The sequence below is a fragment of the Bos taurus genome, chromosome 13 (assembly GCF_002263795.3).
Source record: "Bos taurus isolate L1 Dominette 01449 registration number 42190680 breed Hereford chromosome 13, ARS-UCD2.0, whole genome shotgun sequence".
Taxonomy (NCBI): Eukaryota; Metazoa; Chordata; class Mammalia; order Artiodactyla; family Bovidae; genus Bos; species Bos taurus.
The window spans coordinates 12,387,996-12,398,281 of NC_037340.1; the positions used below are offsets into that span (position 1 = coordinate 12,387,996).

A 10,286-nucleotide genomic window follows, 5' to 3' on the forward strand; every position below is an offset into this window, starting at 1 on the left:
TGTGTCAGTTTGCACACCCTTTTGATCTTTTCAGAATGTGTAGGCATAAAATTAAAACCTACCTTCAGAAACTTTTGAGCTTTGAAAAGTAAATTCATTTCAGTAGTCCTGAATTCTAAATTCTATGGGTCAAAGTAAGACTATGTGTCTGTATTTTAACAGAAATATTTTTTTGTTCAAAGTAGATAGATTATATACTGTGTAACCCATATAACTTCAGAATAAGGAGTGAAGTCCTTACTTCTTAAAACGTGAAATTTTGTTTAAGGAAACATTTTTATTGAACTTTATTTTTAAAATGTTAGCAAACATGAAATGAGAGCTCAGAGTACTTGGTTATTAAGTAAAGTTTCAACTCATAAACATTATTTGGAATTTTGGAATATGTTCAATTTTAGGAACATTATTTGAAGAAACATCGCTGTTGTTTTGTGGTCTGAAGAAGAAAGTATATTTTGTTCTGATTTTTATTTCTTTATTTGACTTTTGGGTGTTGGTTCTTCTGGTGCAACGGTTTTTCTAGAAATGTGAAATGCGTAGCCTTATAGGAATCTTTAGTTCTTAAGTGAAAGATCTCTTTGTGCACCAAATTTGTGCCCAGAAATAACTTTCTTCTGTAGTCAGTAGGAAAAGAAAAATTTGTACCAGTAAAGGAAGTAGTTGAAAAGAAAGGAAAATACTGTTGATGATTTCTTTCTAGATTCAAATGTCTATGAATTAGAATAATAAACTGAAAGAAAATGTCTTATTAAAGCAAAAGTTTTAATGTAAAAGAGCCATTATGTAATGTTTTAAAGAATTTTTTGTTTTAAACAAATGCAAAAGATATTTATTTTGGTTTAATAGTTGTTAACAATCCTGAACCAGGAACATCCTGCTAAAAACAAAACATTCCATAGATAAGAATTATTCCCCTATAACTAATTGTTCAGTTGCTAAACTCTTTCTCTTTTCCAGCATCACAGCTATCTTTAGACTATGAAGACTTGATAATCCTAAAGGTGGACTAGATTTGTTCTGTATAGTCCAGAGGGTAGAAATGAAAAGGGTGCAGATTACAGCTTGCTGTATAAGACCCTTTCTGACAATTAGCCATATGTAAAAGGGTCTACACAGTGGAAAATGATCCCCTGTTTAGATGTGTTGCTTCCAAACAGGGTGCAGAAAAGAGGAGTGTCTGCTTTTTATGGACGTTGAACTTGATGGCCTTCCATTTCTTATCCAACCCTCATGAGTTTATCTCTTAAGTAGAGTAACACTATTGTCTGTCTTATGTTTTGAGATGGTACTGTCTTTATTGACTTATTAGGAAAGGAAAAATTAATTTTCTAACCTCGTTTAGCTCTACTTATTTATTTGGGCTTCCCAGATGGCTCAGTGATAAAGAATCTACCTGCCTGTGCAGGAGACACAAGAGACTTGGGTTCAGTCCCTGTGTTGGGAAAGATCCCCTGGAGAAGGAAACGGCAACCCACTCCAGTATTCTTGCCTGGGAAATCCCATGGGCAGAGGAGCCTGGCAGGCTGCAGTCCATGGGGTCACAACGAGTTGGGAGTGACTGAGAACAAACGCATGCACTGATTTATTTGAAATCTTTGTTTCTTGATTTTCTCAAGCCATTTGTGGTTTCTTTACTTTTTTTTCTCAGTTTAAGATCCTTAATGTACCCATGTCTTCCCAACTTGCTGCAAATCACTGGAACCAGCAACAAGCAGAACAAGAAGAGAGGATGAGAATGAAAAAGCTCACACTAGATATCAATGAACGGCAAGAACAAGAAGATTATCAAGGTATCACATTGTTTCCAAGACAGAAGTGGAAAATTGTGATGCCTTTTGGGTTTTTAAAATACAGAACATCAAAGCTATTATTCTGCTCCTTTTCATGTCATGTTTGTTTATATTTAGCCTGAGAAGTTGATTGTCTTTTATATTCCTTTCTGTCTTTATTTTTCTTTCACTTATTTATAAAATAAGACTAATGTAATGTTTATCATATTTTGCTTCCCTTGTAATTCAGTTAGATTCCATACTGTAAGAGCTGGATTGCAGGTGAGATAGTACCAAGTTTTAATTGCCTTGTGTTGCCAGTCAACTGTGAGCAAATTATTATTCAGCAAATATCATCTCTTGTCTGTTTGGGAATCCTGGTCTTGAGGACTCTCTTCCTTCCAGATTTGAGTGCATCAAGTTAGGATTCCAGTTTTATACAGACATACTCAGCACACTTGGATTAGCTAAACTTTACATATGGAGTCCACAGACACCTTAAAAGCCCCTCAGAGCCATAACATGGCTTTTATATAGTGTTGTACTCACAAAACTGCTTTTTATGCAGGAGATTGTTGTATAAATAAATATTTGGTTTTCTATCTTTAAATCCCACTTTTAGAATCTTCTCTTTTGGTTGATGCCAATTTTTAAAAAATAATCGTGTTTATTTATTTATTTGGTCATGACTAAAGTCATGCGGGATCTTAGTTCCTTGACTGGGTATCGAACCCATGTCCCCTGCAATGGAAGCATGGAGTCCTAGCCACTGGACCACCAGGGAATTCCCAGTACTCAGGGTTCTTAATAATAAAATAATGGTAGCTAACACTCAGTAGAAGTGCTTATTATGGCCAGATGCTTATGTATTTGATCACAGCTTTTAATCCTCACAATAATTCCATGAGATAAATGAAATTTTATATTTAGGGAAACTGAGCCAAAAGCCCCATAGCTAGTAGTATGTGGCAGAGCTGGGATCTAATCTAATATTGCTTAGCTCCAAACACCATGCTCTCAGCTGTTGTACTCTATTGCTTCTTACACTGTTTCACTGCCTCACAAGACACAGTTGTGGCCCCATTGACTGTAAGGGAGCATGGTGTTATATGGTACACAAGAGCATATCTCCTCTCTTGATTGCTCTTCCAGTACTTCTCAATTATTTTAGTCCATATAATGGTGATTTTTCTTTAGTTAGCTACCTGACAGAACTAATAAATTTATCTCCCTTTATTTACTTATTGGGAGAAGTACATTTACCAATGTTAATGCCTTTTCTGTTTTGCTCCTAACTACAGAGATGCTGCAGTCTCTTGCACAACGCCCAGCTCCAGCAAACACCAATCGGGAGCGGCGGCCTCGTTACCAGCACCCAAAGGGAGCGCCTAATGCGGATCTAATCTTTAAGACTGGTGGGAGGTATGACGATCTCGCTTGTTTCTGCCTTAGCTAGTTCTTTTTCATGGTGTCTGTGTGAGTAAGTTAGATAGTTCTGGATTATACCTAATGATAAAGGCCCAAGGATTAGCACAATAGAAAAGTCTTTGAGTTGTAGATATTTGAGGGAAAAAAAAAACCTGTTTATAAAATAGTTACCTATTTTTTGGTTTGTTTTATAAAATCTTGATTTTAGTCATACCAGTATTGGTTTTCATTTTCTTTGACTTTTTTGGATTTTTAAAAATTTTCTCTTTTGCATTTATAGAGAGGACTAGTTATTGATTGATTGGAGAGAAGTCACAGGCTTTTTGTTAGAATTTCTTAAGCCAGTGTTAAGTAATCATAATGTTTATAAAAACTCAAAACCTGTTGTTAGACTTTGAGGCATGCAGATTGAGTTTTTTGGGGGGTATTTTGTTTGTTTTTAAATTATAAAATATCCTGCTGAGACCCATGCCAGTTCTTCTTAAACTTGAGTTGCCTGATGTGAAATAACTAAAACTGTAAGGTATTTCACATAGAAGATATTCCCTAATAAGACCTCACTCATCTTGTTTTTAAGGAACAAAATTGTTGAAAGTTTAACAGGATCTGATCTGAAGACCCTTCCCCATCAATTTCGTTCTCTGTCTTGTGTTTGGGTTATTATCAAAAGTGACATAGTCTTTGCTGCTCTTACAGGTCTGCCTCGGAGTATTAGTGTTTAGACTGAGGCTGTCAGAGCCATCAGGTATCAACGTGTTGTTGGGAGTAGGCGAGCAGGTGTAGGAGAGAGGTGCTGGGGTTGCAGAAATGGTCCACTGCTGGAGTAGTAGCACTGCAGAAAATGTAGATGTTCATCCTGTGTCTTTACTCACTAAGAATATTTGTGTTCCTGCTACCATTTTACTTTGAACTATATGCTCAGGCCCTGATAGCTCAGTTGGTACAAAATCCACCTGCAATGCAGGAGACCCCAGTTCGATTCCTGGGTCTGGAAGATCCGCTGGAGAAGGGATAGGCTACCCACTCCAGTATTCTTGGGCTTCCCTTGTGGCTCAGCTAGTAAATAATCTGCCTGCAGTGTGGGAGACCTGGGTTTGATCCCTGGGTTGGGAAGATCCCCTGGAGAAAGGAAAGGCTACCCACTCCAGTATTCTGGCCTGGAGAATTCCATGGACTGTATAGTCCATGGTGTTGCAGAGTGGGACATGACTGAGTGACTGTCACTTCACATATGCTCAGACAACTCTAATCTAATTTCAGTTTAGGAAATTGGTTTGTCACGGAGTTCTCACATCCTTCAGGGTTACTCATGGCTTGTGGGATAAAGTCCCAGCTCCTCACTTCATAACATGACCCTGGATGATAGGGTGCACTCTATTTACTGGCTTTCTCTCCTGCTGTTCTTTGCCCTCCTCCCCACCCAGCTGGCCTCTTAGTTCTCCTAGTTTCACTGTCTTTGCCTCTCTCTGTTTGGAACCCTCTTGGGCTCTTCCTCTGGATAACTCTTGCTTCTCTGTCTGGTCTTACCTTGATACTCAGGAGTCTCACCTTGGTGCCCTGAGTCACGGTGCTTCCCCAAACCTTACAGTGCTTCATCACCTGCCAGTCTGTCTCCGTCCCCCAGAAAATTGACGATCCAGGAAGCCTTGTCTTGCTTTCCATATTGTCTCCTACACAGCTTTTGGTGCCTAGCATGTAGTAGATCCCCAGTAAATGTTTGTTGAATGGACAGAGAAACTTCAAAAAAAATAATCTGTGTTTAATCGTTTAATCAGCTTTCTTCCTATGTTATGCTACCCAGCACTCATTCCCTTTTGTTTTCCTAATTTTGTGAGACTCCAATTCTTCAGCTACTTCCTTTACCTATTTTAAATCTCTTCCTAAAATACTGATTTGGAAAGTAAAATCCTAACTTGTACAGTGCTCTTTAAAAATGACCCTCTGTAAGGTCTCATGGTTTTGTGGTATTTATAAAGCCAGAGCTCTCAAAATGCAGGTATGGATGAATACTGGGGAGGCGTAAAAATGAGTTTCTGAGCCTTTCAAGTACCATGTGTTTTTTAAACTTAAATTTAAGTGAAGTGTAGTCATGTGGAAGAACATTAGCTGATGGGGTGGTGTCTTTTGGTGGTTTGGCTCCTCTTTATTTTCTTCTGTTTTTAACACTGGGCCAGACTCATTGGGAAGCTGCTTATCTAGAGCCATGGTCCTCGGCTACCTGGTGCTGAATTCCTATAGAAGGAGGCAGAAGAAATTCTGTGAGGTCTAAAGAACTGTTTTCAGTTGACTCCTAACTTGGCTTGTACTCTTTTAAAAGTTATTAATATTGTTGACATTGTATGGCAGATGAAGGGAAATTTACTAGAAACCTGGTTATTAACACGGTTTTAAGTTTTTCTTATCTCTAGATTTTGATAAGGCTCTCAGACATTAATTGTAATGATTTTTATATTTTCTAATCAGGATTGAAATAGGCTGTAAGTTAAAATTTCAGCCCTTCTCCCTGGGTATTAATGTTCTAACAAAGTATAAGCGTTTTGCGAATGAATTAAGATGGCAATAGCACTCTAAGTAATACAGTTACCCACGTGTTTTGTAAGGCAGTACAGGGTTGCTTTCCACTCTGCTAGTGTTGAAAAAACTGTGAAACACAGCATTATGGGAAAGATTGAGGGCAGGAGGAAAAGGGGGCACCAGAAGATGAGATGGTTAGATGGCATTACTGACTCAGTGGACATGAGTTTGAGCAAACTCTAGGAGATAGTGAAGGACAGGAAAGCCTGGCGTGCTGCAGTCCATGGGGTTGCAGAGAGTCTGACATGACTTAGCAACTGAACAACAATAGCATCTTTTGCAAGTACAGTTTACACTCTGTAAATTCGTGTGGATTATACCATTGCTCCTCAAACTTTAAAATACACATTTTAACCATCTTGACTCTCATTAAACTACTGGTTCTGATTAGTTTCTAACAAGCTGTCAGGTGATGTCAAAGCTGCTGGAGTGTGGACTACTCTCAGAGTGATTATATATAGTGAGAGATTATATGGCAGGTGTGTCTCACTTATCAAAGACTGAACACTTTTCCTTTATTCACTGCATTTGTCTAAAATATTCTGTTTTAGACCATTGCTTTGTCTTGACATCAAGAGAGAGACTGTTTCTTTCTCTCAGGGAGTACTCCTGTTACTGACCTTTTCCCATTCTGTTCAGTTCTGTACAACTTGCAGATGTATCCAACTGAAGATAGACTTTTCCTTATTTGCATTTTAGTCTTTGGAAGTTTCTTGCTAATGCAACTGGCCTTGTGTAGGCAACCTGTGTTAATTTGCTAGAGCTGCCGAAAGATAGCATAGTACACGGTGTGATTCACACAACAGAACTCGCATCTCACACTCTGGAGGCCGGAATCCAAAGTCAAGGCAGGGTCGCTTCTTTCTGAGGGCTGAGAGGGACAGTCTGCTCCCAGCTCCCTCCTGGCTCCTGGTGGTTTGCCAGCAGCCCCTGGCACTCCTGGCTTCTGCAGCACCTTCTGATCCCTGCCTTCCTCTTCATGTGGGGTTCTCCTCAGGTGTGTGTCTGTCCAGATGTCCTGTTACGAGGACACAGTCATACTGGATTAGGGGCTCATCTGATTCCAGTCTGGCCTCCTCTTAACTAATTACATCTGCAGTGACCCTTTCTCCAAATAAGGTTGCATTCTGAGGTTCAGAAGTTAGACTTCAGCACATAAATTTGGGGGTTACGCAGTTCAGCTGCGACACCATGAGTTTTCAGCATCTTAGAAAGTACTTTAGGAAAGCTGACAGGCCCACCCTCCCCATCACTGTCAGAATTGCCCTGTTCAGTGTCCCTCTGCCCCTCTTGTTTCTTCGGTAGGAATCTGTACCCTTTTTAAAAAGCACTGACTTCTCTGTAGTCAGTGAACAGTGGCTGGTGGTGCTCAGGGGGCATTTTCTTGCTGGAGGGGCATCCTCAGTCCTGGTTCTTTAACATTGCCCTGTTTGTGCCTCTAGGAGACGTTGATCCAGCAGCACGTGTCATTTCATTAGGTCCTGTATCTGATGTTGTGGATAGTGGAGTCCTCCAGCAATTGAATGAGAGCAGTGGACACATCTCAGCATGTCGGTCTAGAGAGTTGCGAATCTAAACCTGGGACAGGCTGGGGCCATGAGGCAGAAACAGCAGCCTCTGCCAACACCGGAACAAGCCGACGCTTCCAGACAAGGCGGAAAAGGCCTTTTGTAATGGAAATCACGTGAGGGTTCATCTTCTCTTGAGAATGGCAGTCAAGAAATGAGGTGGTTGACTTGACTCCTGAGCAGTTACACCAGGAAGAGCGTCAGTGAGATGACTGAGCCGGAGAAGAGACGGTTGTAATGGTAATGGTATGGGGGAAATGAACTTGAGTTTAAACTTGATTTGAGTTTCAGTGTCTCTGAATTGAACATCCTATGTTGAAAGAAGATACATTTGGGGGCTCCAGAACTACAGTAGAAAAGTATAGAGCAAGCAGTAAAATCTTCTAGTGAAAACTTACATGCAGGACAGCAAAATGATGAAAGATATCCAGGTACCAGATAATCCACCAGGAAGGCTTTTGTTTAGGAATCTCTTTCATGAGGAACAAGGGATGGGGGAGAAAAATCAGTTTTATCCATCAGAGTCAGTAATACAACATTGCCTATCAGGGTAAAGGGAAAATGTGAGGACGATTAGTACACACAGCATGCACCGAGATGGCTTAGGGGAGTCTGACACCAGCTCAGAACAGGGATGGTCGAGCCCATTGTAAGTATCATTGAAAACAAACAGCGTGCCAGGCAGACACCACAGAAGATGGACGAAGGACAGCGAGAAGGGGATCCGGAGATTTTGTTGACCTTCATGGGTTTACAGCCTCTGTCTCTAAACAAAGTATGGAAACAGTAGAGCTTTTATTTTGCTTTTGTTTTTGTTTTGTTTTGTTTTCCCCCCACTACATAGAAATGAGAGTTCTTAGTCTGTTTCTGGCCAATCTGTTAATTTATTAGGATAGTTGTCTTTCGTTTGCTTTCCAGTAGGCATAGTGAATTTAGTTGAAGAGCAAGCACATCTGTAAGCTACAACTTGATTACATCTTTTTTTCTAGCTGTTTTGCATTTTTTCTTTCACCATATTTTAGTTTCTGCATGTAGAATTAAATAAGAAACAAAACTGTAAAGTTGTAACATTTCACATGGAAATGCTGCCCGATCTTCACCAGCTTCAGAAATCTGACCTTTGCCGATGCTGCAATAAAGTGTTGTAATTTCGATTTGGTGTGGTTGTGTTTTATTTGGTGTGGATTTTGGAAACCTATTAAATGGGTAAATCAGTATCTTCCACGGGTATCTTTGTTCTTTATAGTCTTAGAGACGATTTTGTTTGCATTTCACTTGTATCGTTGCTTTCGTTTTAGCATCTGTTACTTGCATTGTTTTCTTGGGTGCCTGAGTCAGCTTACCTTGGGGTCAGTACAGAAAGTAGCCCATGGAATCCGATCGAATAAACATGTTTAGAAGAGGCTTGAACCACTTACAATGGAAAATGCTGGCGCAGCACCATCTGGTCTGGGTGGTGTTTATGTTGTTACCTGAGGGTGTGCAGCAGGGTTGATAAACGCCGCTGTAAGACAGGCAGCTCAGAAGGGAATCGTGAGAACCATTGTTTTCAATTTCTTTCAGGTGTTCATTCCAAGGTTGACTGAGACAATCCAGAAGGTGTGACTGTAATCACTCTTGCTAAAATTCAGCTGAGAGTCATTCATATTTGAAAAGAAAAAGACTTAATAAAGTTTCAAAACTCAATTCTCTCAACCCTGTTTCCCAGCCCTCATTGCCGTTTTACTTGCTGGCTCCACTTGGCACAGCATCCATCCCTGGACCAGTATCAGCGGTCAAGGGGGCAAGTTCTGTGAAACCACTGGCTTTGCAGGCAGGAGCATTAAGAATTACCTGGATGAGGCCGCTTCCTACACTCATCCATAACTGGGGTTCACTTAGATTTTAAACATGAAGCTTTTCCACATAGTTACACGTTTATTTCTAGATTGGCTTTTAAAGAACTCCAAATGTTTTATCTATACAACATCTCATTAAAACATCTCTCGCTCTGTGTGGCCGGCACTGGAGTAGCTGCACTAGCTCTGTCTAATGCTCTTCCCTAGGCTTGTTTTGAATAAAGACAAAATGGAGGTGGAATCAGTTTAAAAATACTTCGCATGCTATAAGTAAAACCACGTTTTTGGCATTCTTACTGTGATGCTTTTTTAAACCTTTGGACAAAGTACAAAGGATAGTCAGCCATCTTCTGTTATCTCAGTAAGTGCTTCTTTCTGGAGGAGTAACTTTGGAAATTGTTGGGTTATTACTCAAATGTTTCCTTGGAAGAGGTTTTAGTTTTATAGTTATTGGGGAAAGCATTTCAGATTCTGCTGAGTATGTGCATGAATGTCTACAAGCACTCTTTTTTTTTTTTTTTAAACCTTTTCTTTGGTTTCCTATGTGACACTGGATAGTTAGTCTGGTTGGATTTATGGATTTAAACATTTTGATGAATACTTGGCGACCATGGGAAGGGAAGGATTGATTGACCCCATTCTGTTTACCAGGCACTGGGGATACAGAGGTCGGGGGGAAAAAAATCCCTGCTCCCATGGGACACGCTAGTAAGGGAGAAATGTGACAGTTCTGTGAAGTTAGGTGACCATATGTGTAAACTGCTTGTGCAGTGCGTGGCATGTAGGAAGGGTCCACTTGATGGCACTGTTACTATGATACCTTGTTTTCTCCTTACTGCCTGGCTTGGTTACTTTCAAGATGTAGTTCAAGCTTCGTCTCCTCTAGGACACCTTGCTGTTCCCTCATCCCTCATTTGATTTAGATGCTGTCCTTCCCTTGTAGCTCAGGTGGTAAAGAAGCCGCCTACAATGCAGGAGACCCAGGTTTGATCCCTGGGTTGGAAAGATCCCCTGGAGAAGAAAATGGCAACCCACTCCAGTATTCTGGCCTGGAGAGGAGCCTGGGGGGCTACAGTCCATGGGGTCGCAAAAGTCGGATACAACTTAGC

The 10,286-nt window shown here is 40.4% G+C and overlaps 1 protein-coding gene across 3 annotated transcripts in view; it reads left to right on the forward strand.

Moving 5' to 3' along the window:
* UPF2 (UPF2 regulator of nonsense mediated mRNA decay) overlaps positions 1–8,493 on the forward strand; it is a 95,725-nt gene extending 87,232 nt beyond the window's left edge. For all 3 annotated transcript variants that reach the window (XM_059892813.1, XM_059892814.1, XM_003586747.5), the window contains exons 20-22: positions 1,649–1,790; positions 3,071–3,191; positions 7,214–8,493. In XM_059892813.1, the coding sequence (XP_059748796.1) occupies positions 1,649–1,790; positions 3,071–3,191; positions 7,214–7,223 (273 nt within the window). In that variant the 3' untranslated portion in view covers positions 7,224–8,493. The remainder of the gene's footprint in view (positions 1–1,648; positions 1,791–3,070; positions 3,192–7,213) is intronic.
* The last annotated feature ends 1,793 nt before the right edge of the window (positions 8,494–10,286 follow it).